The 27,883-nt window shown below is 37.3% G+C and overlaps 3 protein-coding genes across 3 annotated transcripts; all 3 read right to left on the minus strand.

Moving 5' to 3' along the window:
- Positions 1-209: 209 nt before the first annotated feature.
- On the minus strand, positions 210-1,882 carry LOC122025164 (60S ribosomal protein L7-2-like). The gene is made up of 7 exons (XM_042583933.1): positions 1,747-1,882; positions 1,459-1,647; positions 1,261-1,358; positions 1,097-1,154; positions 944-1,023; positions 765-867; positions 210-601 (listed from the first exon to the last, which is right to left on the minus strand). Exons 2-7 carry the CDS (start codon positions 1,636-1,638, stop codon positions 386-388), a joined length of 735 nt encoding a protein of 244 aa, XP_042439867.1. The 5' UTR covers positions 1,639-1,647; positions 1,747-1,882; the 3' UTR covers positions 210-385.
- Positions 1,883-3,550: 1,668 nt separating this feature from the next.
- LOC122024612 (tubby-like protein 4) lies at positions 3,551-19,805 on the minus strand. Its single transcript, XM_042583267.1, has 9 exons — positions 19,403-19,805; positions 19,204-19,315; positions 5,401-5,577; positions 5,260-5,315; positions 5,064-5,166; positions 4,275-4,364; positions 4,100-4,195; positions 3,951-4,018; positions 3,551-3,791 (listed from the first exon to the last, which is right to left on the minus strand). Exons 1-9 carry the CDS (start codon positions 19,732-19,734, stop codon positions 3,716-3,718), a joined length of 1,110 nt encoding a protein of 369 aa, XP_042439201.1. The 5' UTR covers positions 19,735-19,805; the 3' UTR covers positions 3,551-3,715.
- Positions 19,806-22,265: 2,460 nt separating this feature from the next.
- LOC122024149 (transmembrane 9 superfamily member 8-like) lies at positions 22,266-26,221 on the minus strand. Its single transcript, XM_042582702.1, has 7 exons — positions 25,995-26,221; positions 24,527-24,691; positions 24,332-24,441; positions 24,143-24,251; positions 23,952-24,064; positions 23,721-23,874; positions 22,266-23,640 (listed from the first exon to the last, which is right to left on the minus strand). The coding sequence occupies exons 1-7, from the start codon at positions 26,109-26,111 to the stop codon at positions 22,483-22,485; spliced, it is 1,926 nt and encodes a 641-aa protein (XP_042438636.1). The 5' UTR covers positions 26,112-26,221; the 3' UTR covers positions 22,266-22,482.
- Between the last annotated feature and the right edge of the window lie 1,662 nt (positions 26,222-27,883).

A 27,883-nucleotide genomic window follows, 5' to 3' on the forward strand; every position in this document is an offset into this window, starting at 1 on the left:
ATATAGAAAAATCTACCAATCTACTCAACCAAAACCAATTCAGCAAGAATCATGGGAAATCCAATAGATGTGCAGGGATCCTTCCTCACTCTACTTGAAATAAAAGAATCTCAACCAGTGATGATCATGGAGACAGTTCAATACTTCGACAAGAACACAAGTCCTACATAGACATCACAAGTTTACCACAAGCATATCAACATCAAATATTTCAAAGTAGCATAAATCATAAATAATGCAAAAGCAAAAGCAAAACCAACAAGTGTTTCAAGGTAACAATGTCACCAACACAAGATTCAAAATAGCAGAACTTCTACTGGAAGTGAAATCAAAGTAGAACAAATCTTTCTTAAAGTAATAGAAGAAGTCTAAGACAGCACGAGATCTAGTTCATCCTTCTGATGAGTTCATTAATATAGTCCTCGCGGTTTCCTGCATCACCTCCTTCGACATAGTGATTCCTCTTCTTCTTCAAGCCACCCAATGGCGCTTTCAACTTGAAAGGCCACAAGAAGTTGTTGGCCTGCCTGAAATGTGGACCAACCGTCATGATCTCGTGCACAAGATCTTCAATGCACAAGATGTTACATTTTCCCAAGCCCTAAAGACCAAAGCATCTCCATCATTATAATCATCCAGAAAATTCTTAAACTTTATGCAAGACTATCTTAAATCACTTTTAATTAAGTTAACTAGAAACAAGAAACTAGATCAGAAGAACCAAACAATCTAGATTATCAATTTATCATTATCCTATGATATACCTTCTCAATCACTGAATTATCTGTAAAAGGAATTCTCTGCTTGTTCAGCTTCCCATATCCTCTCTTGTAAATCAACTCTCGAACACTCTTCAAATTGGGATACCTAAGCCATTAAAATCCAAATCAAAATGACAATTGCATGATTTTGGAAGGATGGAGAAAAGGCAAAAATTCAATACCCATAGGTAACATAAGGCTCGACTCTTCGCAACATGTTGATCGTAGCTTTGTTAACTTTTAGAAACACGCCATTGAATATCTACAACAGTTTTAGAATCAAAACATCAGTTTTCCATCAACTCTAACGATCAAGAACTTTATTGTAAATGTACCTGTCTCAGACGAAGGAGCTGCAAGATCTTTCGGGTCTTCGGGTGCATCGCATTTATACTATTTTTATCAATTGCAAGCAGAAAATCAACAAGTTAATCACATAAATTTCACTGTAAAACATCTTATTGCATAAAAAGTTGCTCAGACTACAGAAATGGCGCACCCTCTGATGCGGATGATGAACAGAAGCTTCGGCTCCGGACTGACATAGAATCCTCCCTTCATCCTGGCCTCTCTCTTCAAGCTGATCAGCTCCTTCTCCTACCAGGAAAAAAAAAAGATAAAAAATCTGATCTTTAGAGAAACGATAGAAAATGCCGTACACCAATCATAGCAACGCCACAGGTTCTAGCAAAAGCACCTGAGTTTCATACTCCTTGGCGTACTGCTGAGCTCTAGAGAAGATGAGCTTCCGGTTCTCCCGAGACTTTTTCTTCTTAACCGCGAGCTCCTGCTTCTTCGCGACTGCCCATTGCTCCTCCCTCTTTCTCTTCTTCAGCACCGACTCCGGGATCACCTTCTTCGCTTCCTCCGTCGACATCTCCTCCCTCTGGCGAAATCACACGCCACGACGATGTAAAAAACATACTTTTAACAGTGAATTGGGATCATTAGACGAAACGGAGACCAGAAAAAAAGAGAAGTTTACCTTCGTGATCTCTCCGGCGGCGAATGGACCGAGGCCAAGAAGCGGCGATCAAGGAGGCGATCCAGGTCTCTTAATAGGGAGATTTAGCGTTCGGCGCTAGGGTTTGTGGAGGCGCCATGGATTCATCCAACGGCGTAAAGTGGAGGAGAGCTTGACGGATTAATATGAACCATTAGATTAATCCTAGCCCAGTCATGGTGAATTGGGTTGGGCCTTGGATGGCATGGGCATTCAAGGGCTCATCAAAGTTAAGGGAAAGTTTGCGAAAATTCTTTCAGTGTCCTTCCATAATTTAAATTTACTAAATGACAGACCTAATTTTTTCCTTCTTTTAAAATTACTCTCTATCTTTTTCGACAAAGGGTAATATTGAAAACTAGAGAATGATTAAATCATGTAAGAAAATTTCAGTTTTTATAATTTAAAAATATGTATCATATTTCCATTTATTCCTACTCCTTTCCGCACAATAATTAAGTGAGTTTGTTTATGCATTTTAAAATTTCTCAATTTGTTCAAAAGTTTATTATTATTATCAATTTATACTATCAAATTTAGATATGCAAATATAAATATATTAAAAAGACTTAGAAAAATATATTAATTTTTATTTAAAATGATTCAGATTTTTTTTTTAAGTACATCAATTCGAACAAAAATGACTAATGCAATAGTCCAAAGAATCCATTGGCAAAATGACTAATGCAATAGTCCAAAGAATCCATTGGCAATATTAGTTAGTAGGTATTATTATTTTAAGTCTTATAAAAAATTTGTGATAAATTATCTTAAGACTTTGTAAGTTTAAAATTTTACTATTTTTAATTTATATTATCGAATTCAGATATGAGGACATGGATATATCAAGGAGGTTTTTAGAACTAAGGAGTTTATTGATTTTGATTTAAAGTAATTTATCATTCTATAACTCCATCATCTAATTTTGTTTGAAACTAATCAATGGACCTACACCATTTAGAAAATTAATTTGATATTTTCTGAATTAGGAAAGTCCCAAGAGTCTATTAGTAGTGTTATTTAGTAAATGTCATTATCCTAAACCTTATAATGAACTTGCAACAAAAATTCTCAAGCTTTTACAAGTTTCAAAACTAATTGATGAATCTAATAAACTGTAAATCACTTTAAATCGAAAATAATATTGCTATCAACTTTATTTACATAATCATACTTTTTATCTAAATTTGATAGTGTAAATTGAGTAACATATTTTTAATTGAGTAGAAGAAAAATTTGAAGACACAAGCACACTAACCCCATGTAATTATTTAGTGGAAAGGAAGGAGAAGTGTAACAAAAAAAATACAAAACATGTTTTTGAAATTATAAAAGTTGAAAGAGATAATATTGAAATTTATTCACGCGGTTCATTAAATGTGGATTAAAAAAATAAAATATGTGATTTAAACATTTAAAAAATTTAGATATTCTTATTTATCTATTTAAAACTTTAATTTCAAAAATATTAAATTAATTTATTTATTTGATTAAATATATTCATATTTTTGTTTAATCTCCCTTCCCTCTTCTATTTGTATATTATTCCTTTTATTTATGCTTTAAACATGCCTTTATACATTATGAAAGAAAAAAAAAAAATCAAGGCATGTGTATTTGGATAAATCAAAGAAAATGATAAGGAAGAAATAGAAAATAAATAATGATTTATTTGTCGCTATTTTAAAGTATTTCCAAGTTTCGATATAAAAAGAACTCCAATTACTGACACAAACTGTGGAAGTTCTTCCTCAATAAATCGCACAATGAATTTTTTCATCAAATATGAAAAAACTTTCTCCACTAAATTTAACTAAATGTCTAAAACACAAGTAAAATCCTTTTTTGAGGTTTATGCGGCACACAGTCAATGTCACTAAATTAAAACAAGCTTGAAACTTACAACATCAACTACAAAAGTCCTGAACTAAGTTAAGGAAAAGTCAAACCCTTAAACTGAATAACAAAGCTTGGAGTCAATGGAAGTCAAACAAATGCAAAATGCCTGGTAACCAGTCAACGGATGCCTGGATCAAGAATGAAAGAATTTTTTTTAGATGTAAAATGATAATCGTAGGAGGATTTATATAGCCGACTCCATTTATAAGATAAATGACATGATTGTTGTTGTTAGATGCAAAACACAATCAGATTAATGCTGAAAATATAGTATCTGTCTCACTTGCCTGTAATCCATCACATATTTTGATGTCCCAATCTTCCCCAGCTGCAGAATTGTTTGCCTTCCTTTATCCTGTTCATCCATTTTGAAACATGGAAAAATTCATCCTTGGAGGTTCTGAAAAAATAGTTTGTAAAGCAAGTAGATCTTAACCTCCATTGTTAGCTGAAAGTTCTTGACTGAAGTTTGAATCCTAGGTCCTGTTCTCCCAGCTCTTTCTCTGAAGTCTAGTTCATGCCTCCTAGTGAACTGAATTAAGTAAAACCGATGAGAGTTCGGATCAAAAGGAACTTTAAGACACAATGAGGGTGAAAATTGTAGTTCTTACAGTATTGTAGAAAGGTATCCTTGAGATAAGTTGATTCACTTTGCTTCGTTTTTCCTCCCAGTCCTTCGGAAGTCCATTAATGTGTTGGATCTGCAACATTTTTGAGAATCAAATATCGTATCATCGCTGTTACCATGATCAAATTTTTGTTACCATGGCTCCTTTTGGTATGCATGATAGGATAGGATTGGGCTGATTAGGATAGGATTAAAGGTAGGATAAATAATCCCTCTTGAGATCAAGGTATTATGAATCCTACTCCTAATCATCCATAATCCTACCTCTAATCAACTCTACCAAACGCTTGATTAAAATTTTTTTGAAAATATAATCATATCCTATCATCCATAGCAAACGGAGCCAAGTAAAACTAGATTACAAGTTATGTTAAATTAATTTTTATGTTAATCAATAATTTATAATGGTTAAACAATTCAGAGAAAATTTCTTTGGAGGGAAACAAAATTAGCACTTCCCTTAAGTTCTCTTTATTTCAACAGATTCAACTGTTTTTAATTTTAGAATTTATGGATCGTTTTGAATATGTTCATATCATATTTCTCTCATTTTTTTCCTCTTATAGGAGCTACACAAAATTGATCTAGAGAATATTTCTAGTAATTCAATTGATACATTTTAGGATTTCAACAATATATACATAAGGTCCAAATGTTGAAATTTCAATTGATATTTAAAATGAAGCAACTCTGTCACCCGAGTACCAACTTGGTAACGTCCATGGGGGCAATTCAATTGATATTTAAAAGGATTGAGAATTGATGGATTCACCTGGGTGGAATTTGAACTCTTTAGTTGCATCGATTGTGACTTTGGTATCCATGCCTGCAAACTTCTATGGTTTCCTGTTATGGTAGTAATGGTAGGAATATATCTATAGCATTGCAAGAGATTAGAGAGGGTTAGTGAAGCAGACATAAAGATGTTTCCGAGTTCATAGATCACGTTACAGATTTAGTTTCCTTACACTACGACGCCTAGAAGACGCTTAGACTTCTTCTTTGTGGAGTCTATTCTGTTTCCCTGACATGAAAAACTAAAAAGATCACATTTTTGAAGCATCAATGAAGCATTCTGAACGGCCAAAACATTGATAAACATGAAGAACCTGATCCCATATTTGATATCTGGAACCCATGAGATTTGCTGTTATGCTACCTAAGAAGCTCTCATCTGAGTTGTAGAAAATCCCCTTAGGGTTCTGGGCTATGACAAACTCCGACCTGCCATTTCGCCTTCTGTGCCAAGCAACAGCCAATTTCCTGTCTTGTCGTCCATGACCTTCCTGCAATATTGTGTCAAGAGGGACTTGTAAAGAGTTGATGTGACATATCAGCAGATTGACCTCTTAAGAAGAGAACTAATCAATTGAAATCCATTTGATATATGAATTGGCATCTCTTTGTTTTCGACACTGCATTCATGCTAAATCGAAACAAAGTATGTAAGCATGCGCTTCACAATATTGAAAAGAAAATGTGTTCCTACTCTATAAAATTGCATTTGGGGATTGACATCAACCATCTTGGCATAATGTATGCTGGTGCAACGTTAACAACGTCAACTCGTACAGAGTTGATGTGCCAATTACATGAGATTGACTTCTTAAGAAGAGAAATCTAATAAACTGGAATGAATTTGTACAGAGTTGATGTGCCAATTACAGGAGATTGACTTTTAAAGAAGAGAAATCTTGTCAATTGGAAGAATTTCGCTATGTGAATTGGCTCTCTCTTGTCTTCTATATTGCATTCAAGCTAAATCGAAACAAAGTACACAAGTATGCAACTAATTTTGGGATTCATTTCAATCATCATGACCTAACCATCCAATAATTGTGAGTAAATTGGCACCTCCTCGGTTTGTTTTGATAGAACTCGTAAAACCTAAGTCGTATGAATTCTAAGAACCGTATAAGAATTCATATATAGAAAATACAAAAATATATAAACATGGATCTAGTTTCAATAATTAATCATAGCACAACAACATAAAGAATAACCAAAGACAAAGGAACCTGATTGAAGAGACATTCTTGTTCTTTTGCTTCGTCTAGAAATAAACCCTGAGGAAAAAGAAGAAGCAAAGCAGAAGCAAAAGGAAGATCTTCCAAGGGGCTTAGGGTTGTCGGCGCTGAAAAACTATAGGTCTAATGAGGAACCATGAGTTGTGTCAAGATGATGCCCTAAACACTTGGGGATCAACCCTATATATAGTGAACATCTATTATCAACTCATAGATGATAATAGATATAGGACTATAGGTTCTACACATACAAGGTCTACAACCAACAACCAAAATCCAAAAAGTCTAAGTTAGATCACATTAATGAATTCAGTTTATACTCATATGCATAACTTACAATTAGGCCACCGATTAGAGATAATAACCAACAATCTCCCACTTGGGTTACTTGTAAGTTGTATATGAAATACAAATAAAACTTTAGTTGATATCAAACTTTATAGGTACAGAATATCCCTGTAAATAATCTGGTCTATTAACTTCATTGGTATAGGACTAAAGAGGTCATAACTACTTTATATGATCGTAATAAGCCCCAATAGTAATCACAATACTAATATCATTAATGACATAGATCAAGATGTAGATGTATAGAGTAAAAATTACATGAAATGTGATCAGTACATATTAATTTTCAACTGGTTCTAAGATAACCTCAAAAGAAGTCAGATCATATTTGCGAAATACTTTATTGTAAACCGTAATAGCAAATCATGATCAACTTTATGATTCCAAAAAGAATCTATATCATATTTACAAATACCAAAATGTTAAACAGCAGTAGTAAATGATGATATCATAGTCAAAGTGTCAAACAAACATATTAATTCCCATTAATATTTTGAACTTTAAGTATGTACAATAATCAAAACAAATATTTGTCTTTATTAATCAATATAGAGCAATAAAATAAATATATACTTCTACTAGATGAGTTCTTCTTCCATAAGAAGGACTCTCATATCCACAACCTACACATGAAACACCTTAGGCACCAAGCCTTTGCTGAGTGAATCGACCAACATGAAATCTGTGCTGATGTGTTCTACCATGATTTGACAACTCTAAATTCTTTCTTTAACTACTAGAAACTTGATGTTGATGTGCTTAGACTTCGACGAACTGCGATTATTCTTGGCATAAAGTTCTGCGACTTTAGTATAGATCCTCAGTGGCCTGTTAATGTCATCAACGATCTGCAATGCTGTGATGAAATTCCGCAACCAAATCCCATGATTGGATTCTTCATAGCACGCTACCAACTCTGCCTCCATAGTAGCAGTGGCTACTAGTGTCTGCTTGATGCTCTTTCAAGATATAGCCCCTTCAGTAAGCATGAAGATATAGCCCGAAGTGGACCTCCTGTTATCCAAGCATCCAGTAAAATTGGAGCCTAAATATCCAATCACCTCCAGGTGATCTGATCTCCGATACGTGAGCATATGTCATTAGTTCTTTGCAAATACCGCATCACTCTCTTTACCGCTTTCTAGTGTGACTGTCTTGTGTTACTAACATATCTGCCTAGCATCTCTACTATAAATGCTATATATGGTCAAGTACAAACTTGTGCATACATGAAACTTCCCATTGTTGACATATATGGGAATTGTTCCATCTCTTTTATTTCAAGTTCAAGCCGTGGATATTGTTGCAAGTTGAACTTATCACCTCTTGACACAGGTGTACAGTTCTGCATACCATACCTTATAAGTATCTTTTCAATATAGGCTTGCTGTGAAAGTCCAAGAATGCCTCTTGAACGATCACAATAGATCTGTATGCTTAAAATAAAAGATGCTTCACCAAGATCTTTCATTTCAAAATTACCAGATAGAAATGACTTGGTTTAATGAAACATACCTTTATTATTGCTCGCAGGTAATATATCGTCCACATACAAAACAAGTATAACAAACTTGCTCCCATTAAACTTGACATATATACATTGATCAACGAAGTTCTCTTTAAAATTATATGAGATAAATACTTGATCAAATTTTCGATACCATTGATGGGACATCTATTTTAAACCATAAATAGACTTTTTTAATCTACATACTAGGTGTTTTGAGTCCTTAGACTCAAAGTTCTCTTGTTACACCATATATATAGATCCATCTATGTCTCCATTGAGGAATGCACTCTTTACGTCTATTTGATGTAGCTTCAAATCATAATGAACTACAAGTGTCATGATCACTCTAAGGGAGTCTTTCGTCGACACAAGTGAGAAAGTCTCCTTGTAATTAATGTCTTATTTCTTAGTGAATCCCTTAGCAACAAGATGAGCCTTATACTTTTCAACATTGCCCCCTTGAATCTCGCTTGGTTTTAAATATTCATTTACAACCAGCGGGCTTCTTAACTTTAGGCAATTCAACAAGTTCTCAAACGTCATTATCTGCCATAGACTTCAACTCTTCTTGCATAACATTAATTCACCTTTCAGGATTAGAGCATTGTTTGACTTCTTGAAAGATATAGGATCACTTTCTAATCGTATGTCAAAATCATGCTCTTGGAGATAAATCTAATCACAAGAATATGTGGTTATCCGTTCCCTTTGGATCGCCTTAAAGACACTTGTGCTTGAGGTGGTTGAGGTACTTACTCATCAATATAAGGTAATATTTCAATTTCAGTGACAGATTCTTCTAATTGCATTAAAGATGTCATGGGAATATCTTGATTCCCTATGCTCACTGAATGTGTGATACCATAATGTACGGTATGGTAACCACACTATTATCGATCACACTAGTAGTGACCACAAGAGGATTGCTAACGCATTCCTCAAATGATATTTCTCTGACCTTATCACTCCTACTGTCCTCAATGAACTTGGCATTTCCCATTTCGAAAAAGGATCTATTAGAAGGATCATAAAATCTATACCCTCTCGACATCTCAAAATAACCTACAAAATTATAGCTAACTATTCTTGAGTCCAGTTTTCTTTCATTTAGACCTATAAGGCCTAACTTCAATTGGACAACCCCAAACATATAAATGACTAATGCTAGGCTTTCTACCCATCCATATCTCGAATGAGATTTTAGTTACTGCCTTACTAGGTACTCTATTGAGTAGGTAAACTACAATCTTAAGTGTTTCACCCCATAAAGACTCTAATAGAGAAGTAAAAGTCATCATATTTCTTATCATATCTTTTAGGGTTCGATTGCGATGCTGAGCTACACCATTCTGACTAGGTGTACCAAGCATGATATATTGAGACCAGTGAATAAAATTTCGTTTCGTGCCGGGCGGAACGGGCGAAACTTACCGTTCCGCCCGCGCACCGAAACCGGCACTGGACGAGCGACAATTTCATCGCGTCGTGTGTCACGCGCCAGGAGGAGTCGCGCGCGCACCAGAAATCATCGCCGGAAGCTTCGTAGCGCCTGAAGCGCGTCGCGGGCGTCGGAGGAGTCGCAACGCGACATTGCTAGCGACGCCGAAAATGTCACGGACGCTTCTGGTGCTGCCAGAAGCATCGCCGGACTCCTTCGGTGCCGCCAGAGGTGTCGCCGGACGCCTCCGGCGCCGTCGGAGGCGTCCACGGGGCATTGGTGGCGTCGCGGGCGAGGCACGGGCGCGAGCGTGGGCGCTGGGTCGCGGGGCAGGGAAGCACTGTGCAAAATTACAATTTAAATAAATTAAACAATTCCCATTTAATTGTGATATTTTAAAGGGATTTTTTTAAATCCTAATTAAATTATCCCAATAAAATATAAAAAATATATTTAAATTTTTTAAAAAATAATCAATTTTATTAAATAATATTCTGAAATTATTTTTACTATTTTAAAATTTTTAAAAATTTTAAAAATTCTTTAAAATTCTAAAAAAAAATAAAAATTTTTATAAAAATTCTATTAAATCAAATTTATATTCTTATATATATATTTTAATTATTTTATATTTTTTACTGATTTAATGTTTAAATAAAATTACCGAAACCGTATCGTTCCGGTCTCGGACCGAAACCTCGGCACGGGTCGAAATTTTAAATCTTGATTGAGACACAATCCCACACTCAGTAAGATAGTTCGCAAAAGATTCTGGACGTTATTCATTTGATCCATTACATCGACCATAATATTCACCTCCATCGTCGGATCGGACGACTTTACTTTTCTTACCTAGTTGAAGTTCAACTTTGACTTTGAAAATTTTAAACATGTCCAAAGATTGTGATTTCTCATGAATAAGGTACAGATAGTCAAATCTGGAATAGTCGTTTATGAAGCTAATAAAATAGGTGTGTCCATTCTAAGATACCTTAGGGAATGATCCACAAATGGTTGTATACATTAGCTTTAAAATGTTACTACAACGACTAGCCCCCTTGTTCTTTTGTTAGTGGTCTTCCCCTTAACACACTCTATGCTGACATCAAAGTCTGACATGTCAAGGGAATCAAAAATTCCATGTGACATTAACCTTTCTAGATGTTGTTTAGATATATGTTCTAAACATCTATGCCACAACATAGAAAAATTCTCGTCAGAGAATTTGCGTTTTGTACTTATACAATGCACTATTACATTGTCAATCGTAGGAGTAAAGTGTAAGGAATAGGTGGCCCGCTAGAAGGGGGGTTGGATAGCTAGGTCACCCCCAACTTCGATTTCTTCTCTACACGGTTAGTTTGCGCAAGCGGAAATGAAACTAAAACAAGAAAGCAATGAGTAAGAACACAAACGCTAACACGATTCTTTTACGTGGTTCGGAGATTGTTTGCTCCTACTCCACGGCGTGTCCTTGAGGTGGACGAGCCCTTTATCCTTCGGTGGATCAGTCCCCGGCAATCTCCGGCTAGCTCTTACTCCTTCTCGGTGGAGTACAACCTCTCACAAGGTTCTCTTCCTCTTACAAGATGAACTTAGGTTTAGGAGGAAGAGAGTAGGCTTGGAAGCTTTGGGCAATGACAAGGAGTGATTCAACAATAATCAGTAACCTCCTTCAAGCCCCAAAGCATCCCTTAAATAAGAGGAGAGAGTTGATCAACAATCAACTCAAACCCCGACACCAGTCGACTGACAAAATCATCAGTCGACTGGTGTTACCGTTAGAGGTAGCCAACGGCTACTTTCCAGCACCAACAGTCATTTACCAGTCGACTGCTAAAACTAGCAGTCGACTGGTGCAGTCGACTGCTAAAACTTGCAGTCGACTGATCCACACCGACCGAAAGAACAGAACAATTCTGTTCGCGCCCAGTCGACTGCACCAGTCGACTGCTAAAACATGCAGTTGATTGCTACATTACTGCTACAGTAACGCTACAGTACTTCTACAGGAAACCCTAAAACTTATGCTTTTACTCCGAGTACAATCTCTCGTGTACTCGTACCCTCACTCTTACGACTCTTTTGACGCTTCCTTTGCAGCTTTAACAGAACCTTCAAGCATACTTTCTTTAGCTCTCGTCCCTCGGATGCATTCAAGCCTGCGGCTCGTCCCCAATGCCATTCTTCGCGTATGCCTCGAAATTGCTTCCCTCGGCTCTTGTCCTCGCTGCCTTGTCCACGGTCCCTCGGATGCTTCATCCTTCACCGGACCCGAAGCCATCAACCTGAGTCGCATGTGTATCCTGCGAACCTGCACAACTCAAATACACATATCAGATACAAGGGTGAACCTAACTTAAACTCTTTGACACACACATCAAAACTATGATCGTACCGATCAAAACCTAGGTCAACTGCACCAACAATCTCCCCCTTTTTGATGTGTGGCAATATGTTTAAGTTAGGCATAAATATCAACATGAAAATTAGAAGCAATATGTAAACATGAAGCATAATACCCAAGCTCCCCCTTAACATATGCTCTCAACCATAATTTTCAAGTTTTGCACATAGTTAGGTTTTTAACTTAAACCTTTGCATTTCTCCCCCTTTGACATCATCAAAAATTGTACCAAACATGTATACATACTATGGTATCAATGTGGACTTAAAAATACCCAAAACCAGCTCTTGAAAGTGCTAGAAAACAGCTACCAGTCGACTGCTAACTGTCGCAGTCGACTAGCACAAACCAAATCGAATTTCAGCATTTTACAACCAACTTCAGAAATGCATAGAAAATTCTAGAAAATTCGAAAAATCATGAAATTTTGAACACACATTTCTTATAATGTTCTTTACCAAGGAAAAATATGTTTTCATGAAAATTCATCATATTTTTGAAGTTTTGATAAAAACTCAAACACCTTGAAAAACACTCAAGTTTGTATCAAATTAAACCTTAGTTTTGAATTCATATGTTTCAAAATAACTACGCACTGTAAATGAAACATAGAATTGTTTTCAAAATATTTGAAATGTCCAACTATGATCTATGGGCAAGATGTCCATTAATTAAATATTTGTTTTCCCCATAGTTGGCCTATGATCACTAAAAATTGATACATCACCATCAAAATGCCATAAGCATAAGTGAATTATTTGTATCATCCTAATATCTCACATTTATGGTTAGAAAATAATGCAAATCATTGTGAGATAGAGGTAACCTCTACTTAGCCCTTTTGATCATGATTTTCTATATCAAGGCTAAGTGCTCCCTCTTAAGGTCTCAAGTCAACCATTTTTCAAGGATTTGAATTATGATTATCATGGTTGACTTGATCCAAAATCCTCTAACCCTTGAGAATTGATTTTGGTACCCAATAGAGGTTCTTCTTAATTGGGTTTACCAAATATTCCTTGGGGGTCCATTTTCTATCTATGATCTTGGTTTTTGATTGCCCCCTAGCAAGTAGACAATGGTAAGTCTTTTCATTATTGGGTTCATTATATCCTAACCCATTTTTCTTAAAACTTGCCCTTTGGCTCCCAATGATCATGTTTAGGGTTTTAGAGCCAATTTCAAATTTTCTAAGGGCATTGGTAAGGTATTCTACCTTTTCCCTTAATTTCTTATTTTCTTCTTCTAAACATGAATCATTTGAATTTGTAGAAGAAACATGCATATTATTATCCTTAATAGTCATGGATTCTAATTTTTCCTTAAGCATGCAAATATCATTTTTCAAGGATTTGTTCTTTCTTTTTGCCTTAAACAAATCATCATTTGTGCTTGAAATAATTTTAATTAAGACATGAGGAGGAAGATTATGTACCTCACTTACCGAGACGTCCGAATCCGATGTTTGACCTCCCCCTTCACTTGAGCTCCCCTCTTCATCTTCACTTGAGCTCTTTCCCTCTTCATTTTCGAATGAGGTGGAGGCTATATCATCAATTCTCATTAGCGCAAAATTGACTACATGGTGCTCTTCTTCCTCTGATAATGAAGGATCATTCCATGTTGCTTTTAGGTTTTGAGCCTTCTTCCCCTTTTCTTTTGTCTTCTTCTCCTCCCTCTTCTTCCCTTCCTTCTTCTTCAAGAGAGGACAATCATCTCTTATGTGTCCTTCTCCTTGACAATTATAGCAAATGATCTTCCTTGTCCTACTTTTACTTCTAGTACTTTTCCTAGCACGAGATTTGTTAGAAGAAAAAGATTTAAATGTCTTTCTAATCTTCCTTACCATATATGCCTCTTGATCGCTATTCATTGAGGCACTTGATTCTTCGGAGTCGGAAGATGGTGGTGATGAAGATTTCTTCTTCTTTCCTTTTCCCTTGTTTGCCACAAGGGCTACTCCTCTTGATCTATGAGCTTCTCCATCTAATCCTTCAACTCTTGTTTCGTGAAGCTCCATTGTTGAGAAGAGTTCATCTAGAGAGGATTTCTCTAGGTCCTTTGATATGTAGTATGAATCTACAATGGAGCTCCAAGTTGTGGTTCTTGGGAAAGCATTTAGGGCTTTCATCATCATGTCTCGATTTGAAAGTGTCTCACCTACACTTGTTAGCCAATAATAATTTCCTTAATTCTAGAATGTAAAATTGATACCTTTTCTCCTTTCTCAAGCTTGATATTGTTGAGTTGAGTTCGAAGGAGGTCTCTTTTTGCCAATTTTGCTTCCGATGTCCCTTCATGAAGCTCCACTAGCTTTTCCCACAAGTCTTTGGCACTTGTATAGTTTCCAATTCTTGTTACTTCTTGTTGTGGAAGAACATGTAGTAGGTGATGCATTGCCTTGGAATTTGCTAGATGCTCTTCTTTTTGCCTTTTGGTCCATCTTGTTATGTCGATTGTCTCATTGCGTTCATCCTTGGGTTCTTCAAAACCACTTCTCATGATTAGCATAATGTCGAAATCGGTATTGAAAAATACCTCCATTTTCTTCTTCCACCATGAGAAGTCTCCTTCGAATTTGGGTGGATGAATATTTGAGCCGGCCATTTTGATGAAATGCTCTTCTCGGCGATTAGTCCGTTGAAGGGCGTCCTCGCTCTGATACCAGTGGCCGGCTAGAAGGGGGGTTGGATAGCTAGGTCACCCCCAACTTCGATTTCTTCTCTACACGGTTAGTTTGCGCAAGCGGAAATGAAACTAAAACAAGAAAGCAATGAGTAAGAACACAAACGCTAACACGATTCTTTTACGTGGTTCGGAGATTGCTTGCTCCTACTCCACGGCGTGTCCTTGAGGTGGACGAGCCCTTTATCCTTCGGTGGATCAGTCCCCGGCAATCTCCGGCTAGCTCTTACTCCTTCTCGGTGGAGTACAACCTCTCACAAGATTCTCTTCCTCTTACAAGATGAACTTAGGTTTAGGAGGAAGAGAGTAGGCTTGGAAGCTTTGGGCAATGACAAGGAGTGATTCAACAATAATCAGTAACCTCCTTCAAGCCCCAAAGCATCCCTTAAATAAGAGGAGAGAGTTGATCAACAATCAACTCAAACCCCGACACCAGTCGACTGACAAAACCATCAGTCGACTGGTGTTACCGTTAGAGGTAGCCAACGGCTACTTTCCAGCACCAACGGTCATTTACCAGTCGACTGCTAAAACTAGCAGTCGACTGGTGCAGTCGACTGCTAAAACTTGTAGTCGACTGATCCACACCGACCGAACGAACAAAACCATTCTGTTCGCGCCCAGTCGACTGCACCAGTCGACTGCTAAAACATGCACTACAGTAACGCTACAGTACTTCTACAGTAAACCCTAAAACTTATGCTTTTACTCCGAGTACAATCTCTCGTGTACTCGTACCCTCACCCTTACGACTCTTTTGACGCTTCCTTTGCAGCTTTAACAGAACCTTCAAGCATACTTTCTTTAGCTCTCGTCCCTCGGATGCATTCAAGCCTGCGGCTCGTCCCCAATGCCATCCTTCGCGTATGCCTCGAAATTGCTTCCCTCGGCTCTTGTCCTCGCTGCCTTGTCCACGGTCCCTCGGATGCTTCATCCTTCACCGGACCCGAAGCCATCAACCTGAGTCGCATGTGTATCCTGCGAACCTGCACAACTCAAATACACATATCAGATACAAGGGTGAACCTAACTTAAACTCTTTGACACACACATCAAAACTATGATCGTACCGATCAAAACCTAGGTCGATTGCACCAACATAAAGGTGTTCAATTTATAAAGCTGGTCGACCAAGGAACTATTGTCAACCAACACTGAATTAAAGAAAATACTAAAAATTTTATTTCTAAATGAACAAGAATAACCTGATTTGTTCAAACAAGAAATTGAAATTAAATTCCGTCAAAAAGACAGTACAATAAATATATTTCTAAATCCAGAAAGGCATTGGTTCCTAAACAAAGTCTAAAAACACCAATCAACTCAATTTTAGCCTTCTTTCCATTTCCTGTATAGATGTATCTTTCACCATCGAGTGAAAATCAACTCCTGAGACAACCTTGCATAGCGACACTTATGTGAGTAATAGCATCGGTATCTATTCACCAAGTGTCAGTGGATAAAATAGCTAAATTGACTTCCGAACTAGCAAAGTTGAGAAGTTTGCCCTTCTTTACATGCCAGTTGGCGTACTTAAGACAGTCTTTCTTCATATGACCTTTCTTCTTGCAAAAGAAATAAGTGGATTCATTATCTTGCTTCTTGTGCTCCTTATGACCATTATCTCCGGAATCTATAGTTTGTTTTCCTCTTCCTTTATTATTGATCCTTTTTCGCTTCTTGCTTGCATTTTGAGAACTAGATGCTAAGTAAGCACTCTCAGATATCTCAATCTTTAGTCTTCACTCCTCTTGCACGCATTGAGCAATGAGCTCATTTAATGTACACTTTTCTTTTTGAGTATTATACGATATCTTAAAAGGAATGAACTGTGCAAGTAGAGACATCAAGACGAAATGCACTAACATACCCTCAGACATATCAAGTTTTAGTACTTTTAAACTTGTCGCTATATTGGATATTTCCATAATGTACTCCCTTATGTTTCCTTTACCACTATACCGCATGATTACCAACTTCGTATGAAGTGTGGTAGTCTCAACCTTTTCATTTGAGGTGAATCGGTGTGCCAATTGGTCCAGGAAAATCCTACCATCTCCTTCCTATGTTATTGAGCCCTTTATTGGTGTTGATATGGAAAGTCTCATGATACTCAGACACATCCGATTGGATTTCTCCCACAACTAAAATTCAACTCTCTGCTCTATAGTGCTAGCACTAGTGAGAGATGTGGGACGATCATTCCTTAATGCATAGTCTAAGTCCATGCAACCTAAGACTACGATCAAGTATTATTTCCATTCAGCAACATTCGAACCAGTTAATGTTGGAATGTTATTAATACTGGCAATTATAGATTGCACTGAAATTAAAGAGAGAAATTTATTTAAGTTCACGACTTAATTAAAGTCAAGAACATTTATAATATAAAATTATGCAAATAAAATAAAATTTTAAATGCACATAAATGAGCTCCTTCTGAGATACCAAGTACAACATAATGTTCCTTCCTTTAGGCTAACACAGTATTTGTTAGTGATACTCTCTGATATAACTCAAACTTTAATTAGTCACACAATGTGACTTCCTTTGGCCCGACCCATTGTGCGCATAATATGATACTTTATATGAGTTATATTTTGGTGCACAACTCACAATAACTTTAATCAGTCACATAATATGTCTTCCTTTGGGCCGACATATTTTGTGCATGATCTAAACAAAATAATATTTTGTTCCATAGTTGTAAGTTACCTTGAGCATATATCTGGCATAAAAGTAACTTTCCTTTGGGCTGATTATTCTTAGCATAAATGTACATCTACTAACATAAAAATGTACTAAACTACCTAAAGTGTCTTCCTTTGAGCCGACACAATAGTTCAACTTAGTAGCACGTTGTATAGATAGACCCAAGAAAACCCTAGAAATTTTATTTGAACAGAAAACAATACAAAATTAGGCTTATTAATCAATTGATACCTTATGGTAATCGATTGGTATGATCCAATCGATTCGAGAACCTACTGTATGTGACTTTATGATTATATATATAGAACTATTCCTTAAGAAGCTAAAGCTTCCCTAAGTTCTATAATCTAATCATTATTTAATACTAATTAATCCATTTTTATATAATATCAATTAATAGCATTCTCACCTAATTGATTGCATGTAAATCCTTAATCGATTAGGATTTGCATGCAGAGCATATTTTATATATATATTTATGGTTTCGCGTAGAAACCGTGCAAATCGATTACAAATGTTTTAATCGATTAGAATTGTATTCTAATCGATTAGAATCAATTTTAATCAATTACCAAATGCTTTAATCAACTGGTAATAGTTCTTGTCACAAAATTAAGGTGGTTAATCGATTGTCCTAATCGATTGATGAAATCAATCGATTAAGTTGATCGATTCCAATCGATTAAGTTGATCGATTCCAATCGATTTATCATGATTTTAGCTATTAATCGATTGGTAGCATTGAATCGATTGACCTTATCGATTAAAATCGATCTCGCATTCGATTCGTCGTCCCAATCGATTACCAAACCAACGTAATCGATTAGGGCCAACTGATCGATTGAGTTAATCGATTCCAGATGATTCTGTTCGCAATGTTAGGCTTGGTAATCGATTGGCTTGGTCAACCAATCGATTAAGCCATCACGATTTGACCTAAAGTTAGACCAAACGTGGCAGTTTTCGACAAAGAAGCGATGGTTCATTCGCTATTCTTAATGTTCTTCACGAAAATGCAAAAAACTCGAAAGCCCAAACCTTTCCTAGGTTTTTTCTTACAATAAATCGATGATCAAATTGCTAAAACAAAAAATCTACAAATAAAAACCTTAACTTTAATCCATGAAATTCGAAGAAACAGAGTCATGACTCTGATACCAATTGATAGAATTTGTAAACCTAAGCTGCATGAATTCTAAGAATCGTATAAGAATTCGCATATAGGAAATACAAGAACATATGAGTATGGATTTAGTTTCAACAATTAATCATTACACGACAACATAAAGAATAACCAAAGACAAAGGAACCTGATTGAAGAGAAATCCTTATTCTTTTAAGTCGTCCAGAAATAAACCCTAAGGAAGAAGAAGAAGCGATGCAAAAGCAAAAGGAAGGTCTTCCAAAGGGCTTAGGGTTAACAACACCAAAAAAACTCTAGGTCTAATGGGGAACCATGAGTTGTGTCAAGATGATGCTCTAAATCCTTGGAGACCAACGCTATATATAGTGGACATCTATTATCAGCCCATAGATGATAATAAATACGGACTATAAGTTCTACATATACAAGGTCTGCATCGAAACCCAAAAAGCCTAAGTTAGATTACATTAATAGGTTCCGTTTGTATTCATATACACAACTTATAATTAAGCCCACCAATTAGAGATAATAATCAACATGTTTCTCTGATTTCACCCAAAGCTTCTTTTTTTTCATGGAAGAATGTCGAGCGGAATCAAAGCAACCATGGAAGAAAAAAAATGCGTGATTGAAGCACTCACATTGGTGTACATGGTGTAGAGAGCCAACCCCTTACTCCCTTGCGGCTTCTCTTTGGCAATCACACAAGTGCATCGCCCAACATCGAGAGGCAGAGGCCTATACAACAACGACCTACACGAGAACTTCAATTTGAGCCCGATCCCCCCTCGACAAATCCACACTGATCTCTCCTATAAGAACCGTAAATCCGATACATACCTGTTGGGTAGCGTCGCCCAGGAGGACGCCGGCGCAGACTCGGAGTCGGAGAACTGGTCCCAGACGTCGGAGGATGACGAGGCGGCGAGCGGCTCCCAGGAACGCGAAGAAGGATCGCCCAGACTCATGCAGATCTGTATCGAGGGCTTGAGGGCGGCGGGAGGTTTGACGTCGACCGGCTTCTTGCCGTTGCAGACGGTGAGGCAGACGACGGGGGCGAGGTTCTCCTTGTTGTGGGCGGAGGGCGGCGAGTGGAGGGTGGGGAGGGAGGATGGGGAGGAGGAGGAGTTGTGGCGGTGGGAGGGGAGCAAGGGCTTCCTTGGGGCAGCCATGGATGGATTAGACGGCGGAGGACGAGGAAGAAGAGAAGGGAGAGCACAAAAAGTTAGATTTTTGGAGTTCAAAATTTGAATTGGAGAGGACGAATGGCAGGAACATTTATTTTAGTCTGGGGGAATGTGATTTTTTTTTAAAAAAAAAATGGGTAAATTAAATGGATAAATTGTCTAAACTTCCTGCATACAAACATTTATTTTAGTCAGAAACTATTTATTTTCACTACCGGCATTTAACATTTCTTTATTTCAATCCTTATTTTTTATTAAAAAAAATCTAAAATAATATATAATTTTTTTAAAATGAAGTATCATTTAACTAAAATTTAATATATTTTTCTATTAATTGAACTCTGGTGGCCGCTAAAAAATTCCGTGAGACCGAACTGATCACTTCAGGACTAACTGTGTTTATTATTTTTTTTCTATCAATTGAGCTACTTCGATTGATTAGGGATCGATTAACAATCAATCAATTTGTGTGAAGGAATATAAGGTATAAAAAGTCTAAAACGAAATATAATTTATGTAGGTGCAGCGGGGACCGGCAAGAGAGGGGTGAATTACTTGCAGACAAAAATTATACCCTCCTCAAAGCTTTCCAACTCTTAAAATAAAGCAACAATATTAAATCAACTACAGAAATAAAAGGAGACAGAAATTAACCTGGTTACAACCAAGAGAGTTGTTAATTCAGGGCAGTAAGAAAAGCGCAGTAAGAAAAACTCCTTCTCAGAAGACGGAGAAGTCTTTTACACTTTGACAGCACAGTAGTTGCTTAAACAGAGATTACTAGAGTTGCTATTCGTTTGTATTCGATATTCTGTAAAGCTACCCGAGACCCTCTTTATATAGGGGTTCTCGAGCTTATCAGATCACCTGATCCTTCGGGATCAGGTTTAACTCGAGAGGGATCGGTCGACCGAACCTGCTGTACCTGCCAAGCTTTCCGTCCAGGTGCAGTCTCTGTTGATCGAGCTCAGGTTCGGTCGACCGATCCTTGTGTTCGGTCGACCGATCGACCAACGGTCTTCCTCTGCGCTGGCCCGATGAAAACGCTCGACTCAGTCTCTGGATAATCTTGGGTTCGGTCGACCGATCAAGAGGTTCGGTCGACCGATCAGTCCTCCAACGGCTGGCTTGCTGACGTGGCTTCTGACGTGTCACCAGCGGTTGGTCTTCTGAGGATTAGGGTTCGGTCGACCGATCAATAGGTTCGGTCGACCGAATCGTTGACAAGTCAACTCCAGTTGACTTGCTCCGGTTTGGCTCCTTGGGTGATTGCGGCCCACCGGAATAGGGCTCACCCGAACCCAATTCCCGGCCTTCTCCTCGAGCAGACTTCCGTCCGGCTTCTCGTCCCTCGAACGCCGCGCACGTTCTTCTCGCTCCACCGGAGTACTCTTCCGCGGCTCTCTCGTCCTTCGAACATACTGAGCCCGTCGACTCCCTTCCCGTGTCATCCTTCTCGCTAGCTGCGTCTTCCGCTCGACTTCCTGTGCTCCTAAATTCCTACACACTCAGACACAAGGGTTAGACAAAACGTAGGACCTAACCAACTTAATTGATCACATCAAAACTACCACGGGGTCCAACAATTTATTCTAAATTTAATCTCATTTAACTATAATCGAGTATATTTTATTGATTAGGAATCAATCGGCAATTGATCTATTTGTCGTGAGGAAAGAGAAGGTACAACAATTCTAAAATAAGATATAATTATTCTTAAATTCAATATCATTTAATTAGAATTGAATATGTTTTCTATCTCATTGAGCTATCAATCGATTTTAGTTAAATTATATTAAATTTAGAAAGAATTATATTTTATTTTAGACATATTTACCTAAAAAAAATGGGAGATTTTGACTTTCAAGGTCTACTGAATTCGATCGGCATGGTCGTCAATGGTTTAGGGTAGAAGTCCACATTGAATTTGAAAGGGAAAGAATGAGTATGAGTGAATTTTAATCAAAATTAAAAGAAATGAAGTAAATTAATACTCATTGGGACCTAAAACAAATAGATATGTTTGATCAGGGAATTGAAAAAAAAAAATTCTGACATAGGGACTCAGGGCAAAATTTCAATCGTGGTTGGAGATTTTTAAGTAATTTATCGAAATTAGGGAAAATTCCTAAAAAGAGAATTTTTTATTTAAGTATTTAAAATTTTAATATTATTTAAATATTAATTAATAAATTTAATATTACAAACTTATTTATTTTAATTTAATGAGTTATTTAGATTTACCCCTCATGATTATACAAGTGTATGAGAGATCTGCAGAGGTAATGAAATCCGCTGCTATGTTTTAACTCCGTACCATTATAATTATTGTCTCATTCACTTACCAACTAACCAGGCCTAGGGGCTACTTAATTCATTTACAATCGTAAAATAGATGCATCTTTTATAATCAATTTGAGTAATTTCAAAAGATAAATGACAATTTAATAAATCACATAAAGAAATTCATTTCTAATAATAATAATAATAATTTATTCTCATTAGGAAGGTACATATCAAAGAAAAATAAATAAATTTATAATGTCTAAAATTTAAACTGATACAATAACAAAACTGATATTATAGAAGTTACCTCACACATATGGAACTTCTGTTCTACAACAAAGATCTACAAAGTAAAAACATCTTTGCTCAACACCAATATTGTAGGGAAACATAACGGCAAACTTAAGTGAACTTTAATTCAAACCCTAAAAATGATTGTGGATTCTCTCAGTCAATTTTGACTGATGAGTAGATCAACCTTGTAAACAATAAGCATGCATAGAACCCGATCGTGCCAGTCAGCACGAAGAATGCATAGGAGGCAATCAGCATGTAGCCGAAGTACATAATACCCGATACAAACTTTGTAATGTCCAACTTTGTGAAGAAGTAAAAGGTTGCATATAGGAAGAGATAGAGTGCTGATGATCCTGAGGTCAAGTAGGATCTCCACCACCACTGATAGTCCTCACTGCATAGCTGGAAGTAGCACAGTACGATTGTGATTTCGGCGCATGTCACGAAAAGAATGAGAAAGACGAGGAAAAGGAACCCAAAAATGTAGTAGAATTGGTGCAGCCAGATTGAGGTGAGGATGAAGAATAGCTCAATAAACACAGCTCCGAATGGAAGAATGCCTCCAATTAGTATCGAGAAAACTGGATTCATGTACCATGGCTGTTCGGGTATCTGTCTAGGAATCTTGTTTGTTTTCACAGGATCCTCGGGAGCAGGTTTCATGAACCCCAAATAGCTGCCTACAAACACCAGGGGCACTGATATACCAAACCAGAGTAGCACGAGGGCGAACATTGTGGAGAATGGCACAGCACCAGATGACTTCTCGCCCCAGATAAGAACATTCAAGACGAAGAATATGGCGAATGCAATTCCAGGGAATGTGAATGCTGTTCTCAAGGTAATTGTCTTCCATTCTGTTCCCTTGAACATCTTGTAGAGACTGCCAGAGGAGTAACCAGCAAACAAACCCATGAACACCCAGAGTAGGAGCATTGCTGTCATCAATCCTCCTCGGTTTGATGGAGAAAGGAATCCAAGGACTGCGAAAAGCATGGTTACAAGTAACATACCAAAGAATTGGACTCCAGTACCAACGTAGACACACAACAAATCTGAATTAGTTGGAGGCCTGAATACATCTCCATGGACCAACTTCCATCCGGTCTCTTCTTGAGCTTCTTCTTGAGTTTCGAGTTGGTTGTACTTGGAGATATCTCGGTATAGAGTCCGCAGCATAATCATGGCTACCATTCCAGAGAGGAAGAGAACAATCATCAAGGAATTGACAATAGAAAACCAGTGGATTTGATCATCTGTCATTAGAAGATATGTATCCCACCGTGACGCCCATTTCACATCACTCTCCTGCAAAGTAGGGAAAGGAAACAAATTGAAACATAATATGACACAATCAATCTTGTACTCTTTCTTAATAGCAGTTTCACCTGAAATTCAACATCATATGTGAATATGATATCCTTGTTTACTTCAACCTCTTGTGGGAAATCGGAGTTCACAACTGTTCGTTTCGCATGAGGATCACATGTGATAAGGCGAGTCTTGTTACCATTCCACTCACCATCATAGTCATGTTTAACACTGCAGTACAAACAATAAAATATTTCTGGATTGTAAAGCCTAGACATACAAAAAGATGACTCGTAGACAACACTAACCTGAATGGTGTGACCTCAAATCCCACAATCCTTGCAAGGTCCAATTGTGCATCCTTGTGATACTTGACTAGAAACTCTAGATGATTGTGGATATAGTACTTTACATCCTTATTCTGTACAAAACAGAAGTGCATGAATCAATAAAACAACAACAAAATGATTTTGTCTATGCAGTGTGAGATATTGTTTACTCCAGTAGATTGTCCTTTGGCACCAACGTAAAAGCCATGTTGATAAAATGTGGGAGTTTCCTGAACCGTTCTTTTGATAGGAACAACGAGTGGAAGATTGTCGAGGATCCTGAGAAAGAACATGCCCACTCATCGACAATATAAGTCGATAATACTAGACAAATGCTAATACACTGACGGTTGCCTTACATATTGACGCGATATTCATCCTCTATCTTTTCCTTGAGTTCTTTAACATCTTTATCAGTGAGTGTAATCTTGCAAATGATCTGACACATGTGAGGTTCCCTCATTTCAAACTGGAGCAAAAAACAAAAATAACTTAGAGCAAAATACAGAATGCGCAACAATATAAGAAACTTTAGTCACAAAGAGAGCACTAACCACATAGGGAGAATTTTCAATACGATCACCACGAAGAACCTCTCCAAGATTTTCTGCACTATCTACTATGGTATCTGGCTGACAATATGGAAGAGAATAATAGGAATATGGCAGTTGCGTTTTTGTCGAAGTAAGCTTGTTTACTTTCACTAAAAGTGGGTCTTTCTGCAGTCAGCAATTGCAATTTATTCTTATTATGAGGATGAAAAAACTTGAACAAAGAACTGTCAAAGAGAAGATCATAATTTGCATCTATTTGTGTACAAACAGACAGACACATAGAAAGAGAAGAAGTATTTTAAATACACTACTAAAGGTATAAAAAAGGAAAATAAACAAGTCATAAAAGAGAAACCAAAACGTCACTCTGGGTAACTTGCTGATTTATTCATTTTAGAAGAACATAAATCAATGCATCAAATTAAGTAGCTATAAGCTGCCATTAGCTTTATACACCAAATAGATCAGTAAGGGTTAACTAATGAAATGACAGCATTGACAACAAAGTAAACTCTGTTTTGAGGTGTTTTTGATTGGTTTTCAATATGGTTACATAGTGATGGCTAGGAATGTGAATTTTTTACCAGTGAAGCATTCTAGAGCCTAGGAGACATAATGGGATGCATTTGTATGCTAATAGGAGACAAAAGTCTTGTAGTGAAGATGAGTTTTGTCTAAGAAATATATTTTTGTATCCAGGGAGCACTAGATGTGAGCTTTTCACTCTTTTCTATCATTAGTGCTAAGAGAATATTTCAAGAAGAAATAAGATATCCTTGCACAAGGAATAGGCATTGAATTGTCTAATTTTATTTTTCCTTTTTCTCTGGTAGGCAGTGGATTCTAGCAAGTGGTATTAGAGTGGTCTCCAATTCATCTAATGATATCAAAGGCACCAACTATTTATGTATTTTATATGTACAAGCTTGGTATTGAAGACAACTGCAACATTGTGGATGAATAAGTATCCCGTTCCAGTTGCATTTACAAAAGAAAAAAAGAAATTGATCCTACTGGAAAGGTAGTTCATATTTGCTTGCCTTCTCTAAAGAACCCTTTAATTTCTGAGCAAATGAGGAAAGAAAGGACTTTTGATGGCGCAATAAATAGTGAGCCACTGCATTTAGTTTGAGCTAAATGAACCCAAACAAGATACGTGAGAAGGGTCAGTTGTAACATGAGATCCACGAATCTAACAATACTGGCCAACAGACATGACAAATTCTAACAACAATGCTTTTCTTTTCTTATCGAATATGGATTTCCAAGAGTTCAATTTTCTAATCTGAAACGAAAAGATCGATCGTTTCGCACCGGATAAAGAGTAACGGGAGTGGTAGAAACCAAACACCTTCATGAAGATCACTTTTTGCATCTTCACAACTCACGATATCGAACCAAATCCAAACTACAAAAGCGGAGCGAGTCCACCAATAGATCAAAACTCACAAAAGGGGGGGAAACTCACCTTCTGGAAATCGGCAGGGGCGACGCCAGGGAGGTAGAAGCCGCTGGCCCTGTCGGCAGCGAGCAGGAACACAGCCACGATCCAGGGGGCCACCGCCATGAACCGCGAGAACACCATCTGAGAGGTGGAACGGAGGAGAACAGAGCGAGCTCAAAGCGAGATCTGAGATCGGGATCTGTCGATCTGCCAACAACCACCCTCGTTCTCTCGTCCGCGATGCTCGCTCATTTTAACTCGACGGGAATTTTCATTTCGCCTCCTTACTTTACCTCTATTTTCAAAATGACACACAAAAAATTTATTTCCAGCTTTTATTTTCGACTGAATAGAATTGGAAATTTAAAATGATTTTAACATCTTTCACTTTTAATAAATTCAAAGTAGCATAAATGAATTAAAAATAGCTTTTATTTTCCTTTTGAGATTTCAAATCTTATTTTTAGAAAATAAAATAAAAATAACATATAAAAAATTGTTATATTTTTGTAGAGTTTTCAAAAATTTAGGAAGACTTCCTAAATCAAAAATAAAAATAATTAATAAATTAATTATGCCATTATCTTATGTTTTTTTATTATTAGAGAGAAAAAAACAAAAGAGCCCTCTTTATTATAATTATTGCTAAATTGACTTCCCCTTTTAAAAATATATTAACATAACTCCTGGTGTATTTTTTGTCTCAACAATAACTTAGTAACGTTGCAGCTACTCATTGTAGCTACCTACCAGATGCCTTGATTATTAAAAAAAAAAAATACTTACTCAGGTCGGAGGATCGGTAATGCGGCAATAAAAATGAGTCTATCTGATAAGGGTAAATTATCACGATGTAAATTAAAGTCAAGATGATCAACACTAGAACTTAAACAAAGTTCGTCCGCATGATCCATGCAAGTGGGAAGTGGCTATATCGGTTGATCGGAGGAACCACCATCTGATTAGCCGTCTGGATGAACCAGTGTCTGGTCAGTCTGGTTGACAGTAGAGCGGGCCGAGCGGACCACCCGTCCGATTTGGGATATATCATTGCACGTATTAATAATGAACCGATAAAATAATAATAGAGAAAAAGGCTGAGATACTTAATAAGGAGAAGAGAAAATAAAAGAGAACACTTCATCTATCATTGAATGCAATGAACCCAAGACAAAATAGTCTTATACCGATGATAAATACTAGTTCCATGAATGTAAGAAGCCAAGATAAACATACCTTCTATCAGTAATTAATATCATTAAAAAGGGGAAGATGGAGAGTCAATAAGAAACATATAAAAGAATATGCTAAGTATGAAGAAAGTAAGATTCATCTCTATCCCTATTATTTTCAATTTCTCTTCTTCTGTTTCTAACTTGAGCATCGGAGGACCAACACAAGGAAACCCTTCCCTAGTTTGGTTTGTTTTGCAGATAGGAGCGAGGTGTTCACCCAGTCAGCAGAGTCGCCACCTCCCCGGCTTTCCAGCTTCATGCTTTCAGACAGGATCATTTTGGCACCGTCTGTGGAAACGTAACCTGCATCCGAATGAGAAGATAGAAGACGCTGAACGATTCACAACAGTGACGCTGACGCAAGAGGATATTGACACACTGATATATGCCCGAGCGACGAAGATAGTGGAGCAACAGCAACAATAGGCGTTGGTCGAGCACCAACATACACTGTTCGAGTGCCAAGTGCAGGAGCCTGCAACCTCAGCGACAGACCACCAGGTTGAGCGAGGAGACCGAGCGGAACAAATTTCCACTCGAGAACCAAATAAAAAGCCTATTGGCACCTATGGGGAACCCCCTAATGCGCTGATCTCATTCCACCGAGCGTTATTTTGGGCTCCATCAGAAGAGGGGGGGCCAATCAGATAGAGATCGGGGATCTCCATCGGATGATGT

This window comes from Zingiber officinale, chromosome 9B (genome assembly GCF_018446385.1).
Source record: "Zingiber officinale cultivar Zhangliang chromosome 9B, Zo_v1.1, whole genome shotgun sequence".
NCBI classification, from domain to species: Eukaryota; Viridiplantae; Streptophyta; class Magnoliopsida; order Zingiberales; family Zingiberaceae; genus Zingiber; species Zingiber officinale.